This window comes from Mercurialis annua, linkage group LG2 (genome assembly GCF_937616625.2).
Source record: "Mercurialis annua linkage group LG2, ddMerAnnu1.2, whole genome shotgun sequence".
NCBI classification, from domain to species: Eukaryota; Viridiplantae; Streptophyta; class Magnoliopsida; order Malpighiales; family Euphorbiaceae; genus Mercurialis; species Mercurialis annua.
Genome location: NC_065571.1, coordinates 5,425,819 through 5,444,894, shown reverse-complemented (window position 1 = coordinate 5,444,894; position 19,076 = coordinate 5,425,819). Strand labels below are relative to the sequence as shown.

At 33.4% G+C, this 19,076-nt stretch overlaps 2 protein-coding genes across 7 annotated transcripts; one reads left to right on the top strand and one right to left on the bottom strand.

Moving 5' to 3' along the window:
* The first annotated feature begins 3,354 nt into the window (after positions 1-3,354).
* On the top strand, positions 3,355-17,146 carry LOC126667582 (protein ALWAYS EARLY 3). 4 transcript variants are annotated; one of them, XM_050360579.1, is made up of 20 exons: positions 3,356-3,578; positions 5,352-5,477; positions 5,668-5,766; positions 6,010-6,072; positions 6,287-6,364; positions 6,682-6,856; positions 7,304-7,560; positions 7,642-7,978; positions 9,787-9,864; positions 10,828-11,042; positions 11,177-11,239; positions 11,768-12,085; positions 12,180-12,358; positions 12,457-12,739; positions 13,615-13,854; positions 14,505-14,666; positions 14,996-15,136; positions 15,228-15,446; positions 16,366-16,665; positions 16,781-17,146. In XM_050360579.1, the coding sequence occupies exons 2-20, from the start codon at positions 5,373-5,375 to the stop codon at positions 16,943-16,945; spliced, it is 3,477 nt and encodes a 1,158-aa protein (XP_050216536.1). In that variant the 5' UTR covers positions 3,356-3,578; positions 5,352-5,372; the 3' UTR covers positions 16,946-17,146. The 4 variants fall into 4 exon arrangements, with proteins under 4 accessions (XP_050216538.1, XP_050216536.1, XP_050216535.1 ...); XM_050360578.1 differs by having other exon boundaries at positions 7,304-7,563; XM_050360581.2 differs by lacking the exon at positions 16,781-17,146 and having other exon boundaries at positions 3,355-3,578; positions 7,304-7,563; positions 16,327-16,437.
* Positions 16,447-18,911, bottom strand: LOC126667583 (uncharacterized). Of its 3 annotated transcripts, none has more exons than XR_007638237.2 (6): positions 18,692-18,911; positions 18,413-18,567; positions 17,794-17,861; positions 17,617-17,697; positions 17,411-17,534; positions 16,447-16,535 (listed from the first exon to the last, which is right to left on the bottom strand). XR_007638237.2 is itself a non-coding variant. In XM_050360582.2 (5 exons), the coding sequence occupies exons 1-5, from the start codon at positions 18,772-18,774 to the stop codon at positions 17,475-17,477; spliced, it is 447 nt and encodes a 148-aa protein (XP_050216539.1). In that variant the 5' UTR covers positions 18,775-18,910; the 3' UTR covers positions 17,303-17,474. The 3 variants fall into 3 exon arrangements, 1 of the variants encoding a protein (XP_050216539.1); XR_007638239.2 differs by lacking the exon at positions 16,447-16,535 and adding an exon at positions 17,176-17,286; XM_050360582.2 differs by lacking the exon at positions 16,447-16,535 and having other exon boundaries at positions 17,303-17,534; positions 18,692-18,910.
* Positions 18,912-19,076: the final 165 nt, after the last annotated feature.

Genomic DNA, 19,076 nt, shown 5'->3' with positions numbered 1-19,076 from the left:
TGAAAATCTGCAGAAAAAACAATTTATGCAAAAAACAGTAATTGATTATTATATGTATCATATCGAGAAAATAATTTTTTTGTAGAAAATAATATTTAATTACCATAGCAGTACCATAATATTATCATATAATAATATTTTTTTAGGTTAAGGTTATATGATAAAAAATATAAAATATTTTTTGCAATATAAGGTTATGATAATAGTGTGATACAATTATAATAATAGATAAATAATATTATGATAATATTATGATACGGTTATGATAATAGATAGATAAGGTTAGATAATACTATGAATAAAATTTATAACAATAGTATGATAAGGTTATGATAGTAGTTATGTAAGGTTATGATAAAGTACATCATGATAATTTTATAATAATATTTATGATATTGTTATGATAAAGTACATTTTGATAATGCTATAATAAGTTTTGTGATATTGTTATAAAAATAGGTTATGATAATAGTATGATAAGATTATGATAATATTATGATAAAATATGTAAAATAATTTTACAGAAAGATTATGATACCAATATGATAATATTTATGATACCGACATGATAACAGAGTGAAATCATAAATTTTTAAATTCCAAAAGTACATATACAAAGTTGGAAAAAAATGTGAGATATTTTCTTTAACTTTTTTATGTTAAGGCAAAAAATAAAAATATTTTTTAGATAAATATGTGAATTTTTCTATAAACTTTGGTTGCATGCGCTGAAAAATCAAGTCTTTTCTATTTTATCTATCAAATAGTTTTAAAATATTATTTATAATATTATTTTGCCAAAATAATTGTATATACTTTGCGAAAATAGATGTATAGCAACACACAAAATCGTAATATCACAGTCATATTAAATATACATATGCGACAATTTTGTCTTCAAAATATAAATATATTTATATTAATACTATTTGTTTGATTTAGTAAGATAACTATTATGAAACTACTTCAAAAATTTGACAATCAATATTGCATGTTGCGATAAGTATTTGGATATGCACCACATATAATATTTAAAATAAAATAATTGAAATACTATCAAAAAAATTATAAATACTATGACTTAAATAAACAAGTTATTAAATAATTAAAATATATCACAATTACTATTTGTGATTACAAATGAAAGTATATATATGAAGAATTATTTGTATATTCATGTTAGCACTGGTTTTTTTTAAAAATGAAATTTGAACACTACTTTTTATACGAAATAAACAATCATGAATAATATTTGAGTTTGAGAAGAACTGAATAAATGATATTCAAATTTTAAAAATGAGTATAAAAATTATGGTTGTCAAATCCAATCTGATCATTGAACCGGTTATGACAGAAGGTGAAGGGTAAGAAGTTCAATCATATTTGAACCGACTTATTTTTTTCTAATAATTATACATGTAATTCTATGAGAAATAAATATTTTATATGATAAAAAAATTGAAAAATATATATTACACAAATTATAACATACTATCAAAATATTAAAAAAAAATTACAATTTATCAAAATAGCTTAGTATAAGACACCGACTTTTGATTTTTCCGGTTGAACTAGCCGAGCAATTGGATTTAACAAAAAATGATACATATAAAAAATGAAATATTTATAATAAAAAATACATCGTTTGCAATGTTTTGAGTTAGTATTAATATGATTTAATTAATTTAAATTAGATATTATTTAAATTAACTTAAATTATCAAAGAAACTTAAATTATCAAAGTAACTTAAAAATAATAAAATGCTTACAAAATTAAGTTAGTTATGAGAGACCCACAAGTCAAGAAACTCTCTCATTCGTCAAATAAAAACACGCATAAACATCTTTATTTCTCTTGTTTTCACAAAATTCCAATTGGCCATTGGATATTAAGAGTACGAGACGCAATTTCAAGCGCGTGGGCGCAGCGATAGCAGTTAAACTAGACGGGAATAAACAACACGCATCTAAGGAGAGCGTGGGGAAAGTTCACCAGAACCAGTTCAATTAGAAAATTCAGAACACGTAAACATCATGAGGAGAGGAGGTTTATTTCAGTTACATTCAGTTACGGTGAATATACCAACGGCTGAGATCTAATCCCTTTCTAAAATCAACAGTCCACGTCAGCATCTGAGGTCTGTAAATGACTCGAGGAGGTGTAGAAGTAGTAGGTAAGAAGTCTTTAAATGTGTAGTTATTTGTACCGACAGGTAAAAGGTCGTCACCGGGAATAGCCGGTGGATGAGAGAACTGTTGGGGGAGCAGGGTACCGGGGTGACCGGTTATTAAGTGGGGAAAAAGTGACTTTGTTTTGACTTGGACAAGGATTGGCCACATGTGGGCACTTTCGTAAGATTTGCTAGGTTAGATTTTACTGTAGTAAGTAGAACAGCGGATCTTATCAATTAAATGTCGGCGAGACCATGTGTTTCTAAAGTTGGGCTTCCGAAATGGGTTTAGGTCGTGGGCTTTTATTGGGTCGGGCTTTAAGCTTGAATGGGAAAGTGATGATGTGGCTAGTTTTGAATCCACAGCCTTTTTCAAGCATATTTGGATTTGTTTTTGTGTTTGGTTATGCAGCTTTCAGACCAAAATCGCAAATTATGCTTCATTGTCCAAAAATAATGAATCAAAAATATTTTTAAGATAACACTGGTAAGAATTACCAGCTTCAATTTTTTAAAAATAAGTAAAAATTAATAGAATAGGAAATTATACTTCAATAAATTTGTTAATTTTTATTCAATATTAGCGGATTTTTTAATTAATTTTATATTTTCTTAATTTAAATTTATTAAATCTATACATTTTAAAAAAGATTAATACACATGATGATTCCATATTATTCTTATTATAGTGTTGGATGAGATATAACTTATTACTTTCACATTAAAACATATAATTTTTATTTTATTTTAATAAAACTTAAAAATTGAATTTAAAGTCTAATTCGATATCGAAGAATACAATTACTATTTTATATAACTATTGTATCATGCCATTTTGTTACATGTTTTTCACCTATTTAAACAATCAAGATAAACTTATAAATATAAAATTTACATAATTAAATATGATACATTAATTGTTAATTATTTTAATTACTTATTTGTTGAACAATAAAATTTCTATTTCATATCAATTTATGAATAGTAAAAGCCAATATATAAAAGAAGCATTAGCAAACATCCAAGTACCAAAAATCAACGGATCAAGATCCAACGTTCACCGCCACGTGTACGGTCCATATAGCAGGAATCAAAACGGCAGGCCCCACGTGCACTAGCAGGTCTCCCTCTCTCGTATTCATAAGAAAAAGAAATTAAAATTTTCGAAAACAAAACCCATCAAAAATAATTTCTATTTTTATTTATTTTAAAGTTTCGCGGTTATACCCCCAAAATTTTTCCATCTTCATTTCATTCTCTTCTCCAATACTAATGTTCATAATTTATAATTCCTCAACAACAAAAAAAATTACAGTGGTTCCTCAATCGATCCTCGATTTTCTGCTGCTTACCTTATCTTAATCTTGTAGCTGTTCTCTGTATTTCTCTATGTTTACGCTTTGATCGGTAAGTTCGCTTCTATTTTTGTTTTTTTTTTTTTTGCTATTTTATCAATTTTATCTGCGGATTATCAATTAGGTTAATGCAATTGAAGCTGTTTTTATTATGTTTATGAGTTACGTTTGTTTATTTCACTTTGTTTTGTGCTTATCTGTAAGCGAATTGATTTTAATTTTTGTGCTGCTGTAATTAGTGCTAATTGTTGATAATCTTTCTATTTAGCTGTTTCCTTATGCTTCTCCGTGAAGAAATTGATCAGTGGAAGCTTTTTCATTGACTAAGCTGAATGTAAACAGCTCATTTTGACTGAGGTTTTTGAATTTTATTTAAATTCATATTCATATTCAAATTTCAGTTGTTTTACTGACTAACACGAGCTGCGGTTTTGATCCGTGGCCACTTATATTGGTTAATCTTTGTGTGAATATTTAAAGTTGGATCCACTGATTGTGCTGTTAGAAATCAACTGCTAGGGTTATGGAAATTGTATGCTTAATGATTTTGAATTTTAAGTACTGGATGTTTGATGGTGCAGCAATGGAATGCTAGAAATGAATGCATGTAATATTGAGTTTAATCGGGAAGGCACGGTGGACTACATTCATGATAGTATTTAACTAAATAATAATTCAAGTGAACTCTTTCGACACACATAAACTCACACATTACTCTGATGTTGGAACATATCATGCACAGCCTTACTACACTCTCTTGCACACAATAACCGTATTAATTGGTTGATATGTTTTTGGAATTTAGTTGCATTGTGACATATCAAGATGATTCTAGGTTTAATAATAAGCTTAATTATTTTCTATAATAAACTTATACTTCTTTTATTGTTGATTAAGCAAACTTGGTAAATTCTAGATATAGACAATTTTAGATTTTTAGAGGAGGTGATGATAGTTAACGTGTACTCCCTCCATCCCATTTAGGAAGTCTCATTGTCATTTTTACAAATGTCGCACTCAAAGAGTCTCATTTCAATTTTAGGACTTTTTTTACTTTAAATTTGATTTTTGAACCGTTTTTTTATCTTAATGGTTAAACACAGTTTACAAGAATATTAATGATTAAGTATAATCCCAAATCAACAGATGTTCTTAGTGGATGTGCATGATAATAATTTCCTTTCATTCTCCAAAATCTTTCCAAGTTTAAATACTCTACCAAAATAAATTATCAAATGTACACAATAAGGGCAAAACACGAACAAAAAGTATGAATTATGTCTTCTTAAGCTGTGTAAACTGACAACGGCACTTCCTAAATGGAATGGAGGGAGTGATGTATTTGGCGCATCTCGTTATCTAGTCCAAAATTGATGCTGAGAAGTTACTTAAAGTTATAGCTTTAAATAAGATTTAATGCTTCAATAAGTTTGCTGTACTGCGGTTTTCTTCAGTTGAGATACGTCCTGTTTGAATTCTTATGTCATTTATCAAGCAAATTGATGGAAGTTCTAATTATTTGAGCATTTGTTTCCTTGGGCTCTATAGCACATCCAAAATAATATGATTATTATTCTCCTTTCTGCTTATTATGATTTTCTTTATCATACTTATGATGATATTTTATTTGGCGGCAAAGAATTTATTTTTTAACAATGTAGCATTTATTGCAAATATCCAATGCGCAGTTGACCAACTATTCCCCATTAGTACCGAATATCTCCCTGCCACTTTTCTTTTAGTATTCCTCTTGCATTGCAATCATGGAGACATTTTCAATTATTCAAGATTTCTTTTAACAACTGTCTTATTTGTTATGTTTCAGATCTTTTCTTGTAATTTATTGATGGCGCCATCAAAAAAGTCTAGGAGCGCTAATAAGCAGTTTTCATACACTAATGAGACCACTTCAAATAAAAACGGGGAGAACAATAACAAAAGAAGGCAAAGGGTGAGTTTTTGCTTTGCTGAGAGGAATATTACATTTTAGTTGATTATCCAAGTATTGATTACCTTTCATATTCAGTTCTGGCCCGTTAACTGAATTGTGGTATATTAAGGTAGATTTTGGTACCAATGAGCAGTGCAAAAAGTGTTGAGTTTGGAAGCCTTTCTAGTTTATGTTTGTTTGTAATCTGCAGAAGAGAAAATTATCTGACATGCTGGGGCCACAATGGAGCAAGGAAGAGCTTGAACGTTTCTACAGGGCATATCGTAAGCAGGGGCAAGATTGGGAGAAGGTTGGTACTGGCTTTTTCTATTATTCTTACTTGATATAAATTGTCAAATGCAACAACCAAAATGAGTTTTGTTTTCAACTCAACTTATAGCTGCACAACCAACCTTTTGTGATTCTTCTTGTATCCAAGATTAAGTCTACTATTAGAGTCAAGTCAAGCATATCGTTGTATTGGTCATTGCATCATTTTTGCAAATATTATCTATTCGTTTTGTAACTTTGTTTTTCGTTTTTGGGTTTCCAGGTAGCCATTGTGGTGCGTGACCGATCTGTAGAAATGGTAGAAGCCCTGTATACCATGAATAAAGTAAGTATGGATTTATATAGCACTAGTATATATATATAACTTGATCTGTTTAACTCCCAGGCTTTGCGAAGTATGCCTTTTTTTTTTACTATTGACATCATTTTTTTTAACTTCTTGATTTTTCTTCGCCCACACTGCACATAACTAAAAAATTTATATTTTGCATTGCCCTTTTTCTTGGTTGAAGTCATTAAAGAAAAGTTCATACTTTCAGGCTTACTTAAATCTCCCGAAGGGATATGCTTCTGCAGCTGGACTAATAGCAATGATGACAGATCACTACACTAATATGGTGAGATTGAGTATTTGCAGATTAGTGTATGGATTTTATTTTGGAGTTCTCATAGGTAGTACGCCAATGTTGGGCATCTTGATATTGTCCAGATTAGATAATTGTTACTCTTTACACATACTGTCAAGGAAAGGATATAACAAATTTTGGTGTTCAAAATGGAAGTTAGTATATTAAAAAGGATATTCAAGATTTCAAGTATGTGAGCATGCATATGTCTATGTGGATGTGTCTAATTTTGTATATATGCATTTATATGGTTGGTACCACCTTCGAATAGTTTCTTCTGATGCAGCTAATGGATTGGGATTTTGCAGGAAGAAAGTGATAGTGAACAAGAAACTAATGAGCCTGTAGTAGCTCCTCGAAAACCTCCAAAACGTGCTCGGGGAAATAAAGAGTTAGATGATTCCCCAGTTCCAGATCTGATGCAATCCCAGTCATCTGCATCAAACTATGGCTGCTTGTCACTATTGAAGAAGAGGCGCACTGGTAGAAATATTTTTTTCTCCCTTCCTCTCCTCTCCTCTCGCTCTTTCTCTTCCTCTTCCTCTTCCTCTTCCACCATCAACCTATCTCTATGCTATTGGTACACTTAGAAATATATGTATGCATATTTGCTCTTTTCTTTTCTTTTCTTTGTTGGGTAGATCGGTGATGGGAGATTGCATTTGTTGTTGACCGTGCTTGAAACTGGTAGCATGTCTGTTGCATTAACTTTTTTGGCCAGTCCTGATTTACTCATGAATAGTTTGTTCATCACTTCTACTGGGGCTGACATAAATTTTTCAAGCTTACAAAGTAGCTTCACCAGTAAAGCTTTTGTTCTTTACCCATTCTTTTCTGCATTTCAATGTGTTTCATCTCCCCAATTCCACTTTTATCAATTCCTGTAAATGTATGAGGCTTAACTTTGTCAATTTCCTGGTATTTTTGTAGGAAGCAGGCCTTGGGCAGTTGGGAAAAGGACTCCCCGTGTCCCTGTTTCATTTTCCTATGATAAAGACAACGGAGAGAAGTATATTTCACCGATTCGACAAGGTCTGAAATTCAAAGCTGAAGCTTTGGAAGATGAGGTTGCTCATGAGATAGCATTAGTGTTGACAGAAGCTTCACAAAGAGTTGGCTCTCCCCAAGTTTCTCGAACACTAAACAGAAAAACAGAGACACCGTCACCTGTTCAGAATGGGGAACATGTGGTAATACATTTAATTGTTGACTACTATCATTTTGTCCATGGTGTTTAGAATTATAAAATAATTTATCATGGTGTTCAGTATGCTGAATCAGAGATGACCAGCTCCAAGCTTCGTAGTAGCGAGATGGATGAAGGTGGTTGTGAATTAAGCTTAGGAAGCACTGAAGCTGATATGGAACATTATGCAAGAGATCAATTTCTCTTGAAGAAGAGATGTTATGAAAGGAAGCCAGAGCTAGAAGAAAGTACAGACAATCCTTTGGATGACATTAAGGAGGCTTGTAGTGGAACGGAGGAAGGACAGAATTTGGGTGGTAACAAAGGGAAATTTGAAATGGAGGTTGTAGGTACAAAAGTTGGGAGGTCATCGAATAAGGGTCCAAGGAAGCGAAGCAAAAAGGCTCTTTTTGGAGATGGTATGTTGTTAATGCTATCTAAATATCTTCTTTAAAGCATCTAGTTTATCTTCCTCTTCTACTTGCACTGCAACAGCTAGAATGATTTTCTCCTGGAGTGAATGTCCATTTGAACTCTTCTTTGCTCTCAAGGATATCTAATTTCTCATGAGTATGCTGGATTATACGTCTTTATTGCATTGAGTACAAAGAAGTGATAAAACTTCTCCTCTCGAGATTTGTTACTTTACTTATAATTATTGAACAAAAGATCCCTTTACCCCCCGAATTTGCGTCAAAGTATCAAAAAAATCCAAAGCTGAAAAATGGGATCACTTATACCCTGAACTTGTGTAAATTTGGTCAAAAACCACCCTCCCCACTCTCGCCTCAGAGAGTGAGGCACACTCTCCGGTTTTTGAAGGTGGTTTTTTAGCAAAGTGGGTATTAATGGTAAAAATGTTTAAAATGGTCCTAAATATTTTTTTAATTTTTTATTTTAACACATAATAATTAAAAAAACAATTTAATCTTTTCAATTTTAAAATTTTATATATCAAATTAATATTGATTAAACATATAAAGGATTTCTTTATTTTTTGCAAAAAAAAATCAATTTTTATTTAATTTTTTTTCCCGTTTTCAAACAAGGAGCTCCTCCTCCTCGCAAAAACAAGGAGCAGACCCAGCGCAGCGCTGGGTCTGTTTTTCACGAGGAGCACTGCCCGTTCCGAGGAGCTTCTGTCGTCTCAGGCGAGGAGGAGGAACTCCTCGCGCTGGGTCTGTTTTTCACGAGGAGCACTGCCCGTTCCGAGGAGCTTCTGTCGTCTCAGGCGAGGAGGAGGAACTCCTCGCCCGAATCCTCCTCGCCTGAAATTAAAAAAAAATGAATTTGTTTTGTTTTAATTAATGTTTGATTATGTTTTAGTTAGGGTTTAATTATGAGTAATTGGAATTTAATTATAATTAATTAGAGTAAATTATGAGTTTTATGAAACTCAATGTCCAATTAAGGTGCCACGTCAGCAAAAGGGGCTTTTGGACCCGGTTTACACAAGTTCAGGGTATAAGTGATCCGGTTTTCCAGCATCGGACTTTTTTGATACTTTGGCACAAGTTGAGGGGTTGAAATGATCCTTTGTTCTATAATTATTTGTACAATTGGTAAGTGCTTTGTCCGCTTAAAGGAAATAAACAAGTTTATTTTCTATTTAAAACAAATCAAGGTCTTTATAAAATTTAATTAGCTTGTAGTTCTTGTATGAGCTGTTTAAGATTTTAATGGCAAATTATTGTTGGTATGTATTAAGAAGAGCTCAATTGTAATTTAGGAATAATCACAGTTATGCAATCAAATGATGGTGATGTTCCAGATTGATATTTTTGACACATCTGATTCTGTTGTGGGGTTTTATTTCTTGTGGCGTTTTCATAACGCTATGGTGGAAGAATGGAGCAGCTAAATTATTTATTGGCTCCTTGCAGTTGGGATAATGGGATATAGAACAAGTAGTAAACTGCGAGGCAAGTAAACTGCTTATCAGAGATTCAGTTGAAGTAGTGGGAAACAAAAAACAAAGTCAAACTTTTAAGATAGTAAAATTGATAAAAAAAAAAATAGTAATTTCTTTACAAGGGTTTGATTAATGAAATATAGGCGTGTCAGATCACATTGTTCCTTTAGTTCCAATCAAATCCACCAATTTCTCTCCTTATCTCTGTTTAACAAAGTATAAACTTTGACTACCCCTTTTTATCATCTTTCTGAAGCATGATGTCTTCTGGATATAATATTTTTATTTGTCTCTCATTCAATTGTCGCTGTATAGGTGAAGCAGATGCTGTTGATGCATTGCAAACTTTAGCAGATATGTCATTGCTGTTGCCAGAAGCAGCTGTTGATACTGGTAAGTTACAAATATTTATGCAAATGGGTTGACTCACTTTGTTTAAGGTTTAAATGCTTCACTTCATTAAAGATTTGAAAATTGAAAATGTTAAATGAAGTCCCAAATGATCCCTTTCCCCCCATCTCTTGTGTTATATGCATATACCAGGTAATAAAAACAAATTCTAAGTTTTGCAATGTTTAACTCATGTATCTAGTATTGAAATGCTGTAATGTATGTAATTCACTGAACTAGTTAGTTCCCTTATTCTTTCACTGCATTCTACGAGTGAGACATGATTAGAAGTTTTCATTTATACTACTCCCTCCGTCCCAATAGAGTTGTCCACTTTGCCTTTATCACACAGTTTAAGAAAAACAATTATTACTTATGGGTTTTGTAAAAAATTTCTTACTTTTCTTGTCAATACCCTATTTAATATAGGGTCCACTTGCAAGTTACTTTCAATTTACTCATTAGTGGATTTTAAATAGGGTTAATAAAGGAAAATTGAGTGTAAAAGTTAGTTACTTTTTGAAAGTGGACAAGAGTTTTGGGACAAAAATATTTCTCAAAGTGGACAACTCTATTGGGACGGAGGGAGTACTAACTTAGAAAACAATGGTACTTTATCCTTTAGCGCATGTAATCTTTGTAATCAAAATCTCTCTTCTTGCCATTGTTCGTAGTTGGGTTTGTGTGGCACGACGGAGATCCCTCTACTTAGGATTCTAGCTACGTGGAAACAGACATGTGATATTCTTAAGATTTTCTTAATGTTTAAGCTCTTCACTTTAAACAAAATATCTTTTGTTACTACAGCGATATTTTTCATGTTCTTGCATTTCAGTGGCCTTTATCTTATGTTTGTCTAACATATGTTACGTAGATTCATAAAAGCAAGAGAGTTTGATAGTTTAACTATTCTGTTTTGTGCTATTTGGCAATCTAGATCTAATCAAATGATTATCTGTCTACTAGAGTCATCTGTGCATGTTGAAGAACAACATTCTAGAGTGGTTGCCAAGTCCAAGTTGAAAGGGAATCATTCAACTGCTGTAGTTAAAGTCGCCTCCCCAAGAAAAACTAAAGGAAAAGTTTCCTCTCATGATGTTATTCCTATGGAAAAAGTAAAGGATACAGTGCACGAAAGCAACTCTGGATTGAAAAGGAGAAAGAGATTCCTGCCATTTAAGGTAAGGCTTCATTCATCTTCTATCTGGTGCAAGTTTATTTTTTTATCTGTTCCATTTAGAATTCTTGGGACGGTGTTATTGCTTTCTTTAGTCTTTTTTTTTGAATTAATCTCTATTTCAATGGTGCTGTTTAGTTGCAGAGATTAAAAATTAAAGAGCGTGTCAATTCTCATTTGGGTGAAACTCTGAAGGTCAAGGTGTGTGGGGTTTTTTGTTTATCACCTTTTTATTATTTAAACCGGTCTCCTTGCAATTTTTTTTTATGAAAAAGATAAGCTCCAAATGCATTGATGAACTTCTGACTTTTTGAGAAGCTCTTTGTTAATTGTCATAAATATCTTATTTCTGTCAATTTTGTGGTGTTGGCCCTTAATTTTCTTTTTCTTTTATCTGTTATTTTTCTTTTTGTTTCCTAGTTTCTATAATTAAGCTTTATAATATCCTTATGCATTCTGCTCAATAACTTTCCAATAAAGTGGTTAGGGTTTCAGGCTTGATGTCTTTCTTTTTTATCTTGCACTAGAGATCTTAATTTGCAGTTGTGTTTGATTTTTAGCCATGCAAATGATTTATTGTGTTTGGTAATCCAATTTGGATTGCTTTTGCTACTCTTTTTATACCTCTTTAAACTATGGGAATGTTGCTGGCTTTTGTTGGAAACATATAGTTACTTGTCCTTTAAGTTCTGTTGTTGATCTTATTCTTATGTTAACCCTTGGGTTTAGGGCACAGATGTTGATGTCAATCTATTCAAAGAAAAACAGTCCCGTGATACTACATACCAAAAACAAGGGAAGTTGGTGAAACCTCGAGAATTTACCTCCAGTACTGACCATGGAAAGGAGTCGAATGATTCAGCTCCATCTTCCGTACAAGTATTATCTTCTAAACAATTCAGCTTACCTACCAAATTGAGGAGCAGGCGTAAGATAAACCCACCCAAACCATTAACTGACAAAAACATCCAGTCTTCAGAGGATATTGTAGATGGCCAATACAATACAGCCAATTCTTCACTCAAAGACAGCACACGGAGTCTTCAGGTTAGATCACACGATGCCCATTCATATTTTCATGCAGTTCTTTTGTTTTTGAAACCTTGGTTATGATTGATTATTTAATCTTTGTCAATTGCAGAAAAAGCTTTCTAATTGCCTGTCCTGGTACCAAGTTCGGAGATGGTGTATTTTTGAGTGGTTCTACAGTGCAATTGATTACCCATGGTTTGCTAAAAGGGAGTTTGTGGAATATCTGGATCATGTTGGATTGGGTCATATTCCAAGATTAACTCGTGTTGAATGGGGTGTCATAAGAAGGTTTGTACTTTGTAGCACTGACATTTCACGCTATGCTATTCTAGAGATTCTCAATATCTCAGCGTTAAACATTCATTTAAACTTTCTCATCAATGCAGCTCCCTTGGTAAACCTCGGAGATTTTCAGAACAATTCTTGAAGGAAGAAAAAGAGAAGCTTAATCAATACCGACAATCTGTCAGAAAACATTATACAGAACTTCGTGCTGGTACCAGAGATGGACTTCCAACTGATTTGGCTAGACCCTTGTCAGTTGGGCAGCGGATTATTGCGCTTCATCCCAGAACAAGAGAGATTCTTGATGGAAGTGTACTGACTGTAGATCATAACAGGTGCCGTGTTCAGTTTGACCAACCTGAACTAGGGGTTTTATTTGTCACGGTAATTCAGTTTTTGTTTGAAATATTTTTCAATTTATTCTAACAATCACTGTATTTTAACTGTTTTTTTTAAATTGCACTTTGTCAAAACTGTAGATGAGTAGATTCGTACCATTAATAATTCAGTGTTATAACTGTGGAGGCATTTGTTTGTTAGACTCTTTAGAGGCTGCACTGATGGACATCCCTTGTATTCATTTTCCATTGTTCCTAACATCTAAATGATGAGTTTTTTTTTATTATTACTAGGAAAGAACGCAAACGCCTAAATCTGGATGGACTGCACAATTGGGGGCAGTCCTCCCCTGGCAGTAATCGGACCCTGCACCTCTTGATGCCCTTAGGAATAGTTACCACTTGACTACAACCTCATTGGCTAAATGCTGAAGGTTTTGGCTGCACAATAGGGGGCAGTCTTCCCCTGGTAGTAATCGGACCCTGCTCCTCTTGATGCCCTTAGGAATAGTTACCACTTGACTACAACCTCATTGGCTAAATGCTGATGGTTTTGGTTCTATGAATTGTTGCTCTGTATATGCTTTATTAAAACAATTGCTATTATGTCACAACTTTCTTTTAATTTCCCCGAATATAACTCTAATATAAACGAGGCGGCCAGGTGGAAAAAATAATATATGTTATAACCGGAACTGTAACCGCTGGAAATGGACTGCTTCTTGGCTGGCCGGCCTTGCCATAGCGGAATCTATATGTGCACTCCCTTCTTATGTTCGTTTGCATTAAAAAGCCCATAGTGCATGCCATTTATTTCTGCTCTTCTTAGGAAACTATTTTGGCCTTTTTTTTCTTTCTATTTTGCTTTGATAGCACTATCTTCTTTCTTCAAGTCTCATAGTGCAAACTATGCTGTTTCAGGACGTTGATTGCATGCCCTTAAATCCAGTGGAAAACGTCCCAGCTTCCCTTAGTAGGCAGAATGTTTTCAATAAATACATTGAGAACATGAATGAGCTCAAAATGAATGGGCAACCATCCGAAAGGAAAATGGAAGGATATATAAAATTTGCTCCCAGTGAGAATCTGGAGAACACCGATGATCTTCTGCATGCTTCCCCTTCAACTCATCACATTGGCAATTTATTGCAGCATGGAAGGGTTAGTGTCTCTGGGATATAATACATAATTTATGATTATGGAACTTCATTTAATTGTTAGTTTTAATGACCATTGAAGACATTCTGAGCTGAACATCGCTAAGGATCATTTTACACGTTGAACTCATTACTTGGAGAAGATCCATGTACTCTCTTTTGTCAAATGCTGGAATACTAGCTCAAGTTGATACTGTGAATGTGTCAATGCCCTGACTTAGGTTTTGGATTAGACTAACCTTTCGAATGGATGCTCTATATCTTTGCAGATGTACATTTGTTGAATTTATGCTGTCTACTTACGTAGGCCTCATGTTAAAATTTCATTGCTGAACTGGATTTATTTAAAATAGGCCAACTTTTTCTAATAAACATGTGTCTGCTTTGTAATTGAGATCAACTTGACACGATCATTTTTCCTTTGTTTGTTTATGACTCTGAATCTCCTATACTGCTCTATAATTGACTCTATTATGTGGCTGTTCTTTTGATACATCAATCTATGTGACTGGTGAATTCCATTTTATTCTGCAACTGCTGTGGTCAAGCATTTGATCCAAGTAGTCTAGATGTAGTTATAACTTAAGATGTTAGCAAGTTATAACTTTAGATGTTAGTCCTTTCCATTTCAAGTACTGATTCTTTCTGGTTCAGGGCTGTTCGGCAAATTCAAATACACATGTTAGCATTGGAGCAGGTGACACTATTCTTAACCACCAAGCTGTCAATGCTCAACCTCTTATTCTTGCACACATCGAAGCAAAGGATGCTGACGTTCGAGCACTTTCTGAGCTGACTCGTGCTCTTGACAAGAAGGTATGATGCTTTAGTGATATGTGCCTAACCTTTAGACTCTTGCTGCTGCTGGAATTATGTTTTCATTGGATTACTTTAATAGGAATTTTATCTGTATGTTTGTTTTCTCAATGTTTTATAAAAAAGAAAAGATTCACATTTGACACTTTTGATCAGTTCTAGTTATTTCTGTCAAAAAAAAATCAATTCTAGTTATTACTATAAGAATGTTTGCTGTCTCAAAATTCACTTGTGGTGTTATTTGGTAGTGGATTGTGATGTGATCACCAGTAAGTAAAATTTGAATTGCTAGTATCCAAAGGATTAGTGATGAATGTTTGAATTTGCAGGAGGCTGTGGTGTCTGAGTTGAAGCGCATGAATGACGAGGTGAAGAACCAAAATGATAGAGAAAATTCTCTAAAGGATTCTGAACTATTTAAGAAGCACTACGCTGCTGTACTTTTGCAGTTAAATGAAGTCAATGAACAGGCATGTCAAATTGTGGACTAATTTTGAACATCAATCTCTCTGCCATTTGTATTGCTAGCAGAAAACTTGACTTGATCGCATCTTTGTGTAGGTTTCATATGCTCTCTTTTCCTTGCGGCAGCGCAACACATATCAAGGAAACCACACACAACTGTGCTTTAAGCCCACGACTTGTATGGCTGAACCAGTTGGACAGTGTATTTCTTTTGATGGTTCTGCAGATGAGACCCAAGAATCTGGATCTCATGTGGTTGAAATTGTTGAAAGTTCAAGAGCAAAAGCTCAGACAATGGTTGATGCAGCTATGCAGGTATTGATGACTTCTGAACTCCCTATGTGCATACCAAGTTTCAGTATGTCTCTTCTATACTTCTATCTGACTTGAAAATAGATTAATAAGGCTATCTAATTAGGGATGGAAATAGGGAGGGAATTCTGTTCCCCACAGGAATCCGCCCTAAATGGTGGCGTGGAATCCCTGAACTTTACCCTGTGGTGGAAGGGATGGGTTTGGGGACAGGGAGAGGGACACCCCACTCTGTGAGGATCCCTATTTTGTTCCCGAATTTTTATATAAATACAAATTCCTATAAATTGTAAAGTTTGATATATAAATTTAACTCATCTTAATACTTATTAAGTTATTGGGCATTAAAAAGTTTTATTTAATTAAAATGTTAAAAGATATATTCTCTTTATAATATACATAATAATGTGGGATAATTAATTTCAAATGATAAATACCAAACTTAAATTGCTAAACTTTTTTTAAAAAAATATTTAAATTCCTAGATTAATTATTTCATAATATCTTTATAATATTAATTATGTGCAAGTTGAAGCTGTAATAATAATATAAAACATATTAAACCATAAATGTGATTAAATAGAAGTAAATCTTCATGCATATATAACTCCTTAGTGTTTAAAAATAAATGAAATGTGTTTCTATTCTCTTTCAAAAAGAACTCTCCTCATTTCTAATTTTATATCATTGATATGCAAATCATGAACATATTCAAAATTTCATGCCTCAAATAACATTAAATATTAAAATAACTTTAATAAAATCCCCATTAAAGTGGCGGGGATAAAGGATAGATATTCCCTGCAAAAACCCAACCCTGCCCCTCTGCATTGCCATCCCTACATCTGATTTTCATTTTCCTTTTTTTTCCTTTCTTTCTCAGTTCTCATGAAGGATTTTCTCTGACTGATAACTCTTTCAGGCGGTATCATCATTGAAAAAGGAGGGGAGCAACGTCAAGAGTATGGAAGAGGCTATCGATTTTGTAAATAACAAACTTTCAACAGGTGGCTTAAGTGCACCGGTCGCGCAAACTTCTACCCCTCCAAATTCAGTTCCTAGCACTGTTGCCGCTCAGGATCAGTCGAGTTCCTGCAATGTTAATGCGGGAGCAAGTAGTCAATCCCTTGTGAATGGATTGGACCAAATGTCCGATGCAAATGAAGAGCGGATTCCTTCTGAACTAATAACACAATGTGTAGCTACTTTGCTCATGATTCAGGTTAGTTTCATGTTTTCCAGATATAAATAGAATATTCTTCTTTGTACAATTTCTGTTCATTATTAGGCAACAGAGCATTTTTGGATTCTGATTATCGTCGTAAAACAAAATGCAGAAATGTACAGAAAGACAATTTCCGCCGAGTGATGTTGCACAAGTACTAGATTCTGCAGTTACAAGTTTAAAGCCATGTTGTTCACAGAACCTCCCAATATATGCTGATATTCAGAAATGCATGGGGATTATTAGAAGTCAGATATTAGCTCTCATACCAACATAGCTCATAAAATAGTTGCGCTTTTTTTATTGTTATTTTTCCTTGTAAAATGTACCATATAATCAAGCGGCCCCAGCCACCTGAATCAGAGATATATTCCCAAATCCCCCATTTATATCCTGTTTCTTAATCTTACACAGGGATCTGTACATGTACTGAAATACCACGAATACTGCTCTGAATACAATAATTAGCCACATCTTATTCTATGTGCCATTAAAAGTGACTGTCAATAATATTTCAAAGCATGTCGATTTCGCATAGCCAAGATTTCAATTACAATTTTAAGCTCTAAGCCATCACTCGCAGTCCCAGTTCATATCTCGAGACATGAATACAAGCATCTATATCAAACAACAATGAACAAATTGGTTCATTACTCAACTATCAAAAATAAACTGGTGTACTAAAATTTCATGCTCGAACAGATTTTAGTTTGAACTATGACGATCAATTACAAATTCCTACCTATTCAATTTGTTGAATATATTGTACCCTTGTGTGCTGTGACAATCTCCCAGGTAATAACAGGTCAAAATTTCATCTTCTTTTTAGTCGTCTTCAACTTTACATCTTCACTATCATTCACTATCTGCAGCACAAATACTTAATTACCAATCAATTGTTTGCTATATATACGACCAAAATAAATAACAGTAGGATCAGGAACCAACCTTCTGTTTTTTATTTTTCTTTCGCCTTTTCTTCTTCCTTTTCTGTTTTTTCAGCAACACTTTCCCATTTTCAGCAGAGTCCTGCAAAATGTATCGGAAAATAAGGTAATTGCTCAAGAAAAAACATCAGACGACATCTTGTTGAAAGACGAATAATATAAATATTAATCGGCGCACCTCAGGATCAGAGTCACCAAATGAAGCTACATGATGAATAATAGTTGTTCCAGATTTTGAGGTGCCACCTGATTAACATATGACAACCATAGTAAGAAACAAAAAACCAGTTGCAACTTGCAAATCCAATAATAGCTATAGCCTTAAATAGCCATCCAAAAAACACTAAAAATAGCAAACTATACTGTAAATTTGACTGAATGAAAGAGGAAGTAGCATCATGTTCAAAGAATACATGACAAGCCAAGAAATTAAACAAGAAAAACGATAGCATAATGAGATCGACAAATTACCTCAGCCAAAATAACAATCAGCAGCAATAATTTAAGATCATACTGACTAATCAGTAACTATATTTCCAAAAGAAAGCAAATTGCGACATACTTAAATGCAATAACCAGCAAGTTAAACTATACATACTAGAACCTATGTTCCACGGAAACCTTTGGAATAACCCACATTTCATTTCTATTTACAAAAATCGCTCATGAAACTCCGAAACTCTATATCTACAACCTATCCTTATAAAAACAGATATCATTTTTACATTTTCGGCATTTCCATTTCGGAGCAACCTAGAACATCAACCATAATAATAAAAAGAGGGAAAATGGATTACTGGAAGAGACGGAATGTTTGGCGTTCTTGACGGCCAATTCAACAAGATCAGGATTGATGGAGGATAAACCATTAGGGTCTTGAAGTTTTCTCTCGAGAAATTTGGCAAGTGCTGCTGCTTTATTTGTCTTTAATGGACCACCTGGATGAGCCAATCTATAAAAAATGTAAACCCTAAAGATCAATAAATCAATAAACAAAACCCCTAATTATAAAAGAAATTAAATTATGATTTGCAAGTGATTAAGGATCCAAAAGAAATAAAATGAAAAAAAGAAACCTGGGTTGTTGTTTGGAAGGAGGAAGAGGAGCGAATTTGCTGCCTCTTAAAGCTTTTCTATCTTCTTCACTTAGCCCTTCCATCTCTCTCTCTTCTTGCTACCAATTTCTGTCAAGACTTCGGTTTTCTGTTTCTTTTCTCTAAACGACGTCGTCCTGGTCTGTATTGTTGCTTTTGAAAACTGTTCGTGTTTTAGATTAGGGTTCCAATTTTAAGTAAATTTCCATAAAAATAATTGTCCCAAGAGGTTATTTTTTGTTTTAATATTATAAAAAATGTTTAGGGTTCCTGAATACCATCTACTACATTTGAATCAATAAATAAACTTCTTTTCTGTATCTGATATTATTACATTCCGATCCCTTCCCGATACCTCCCAAAAAAA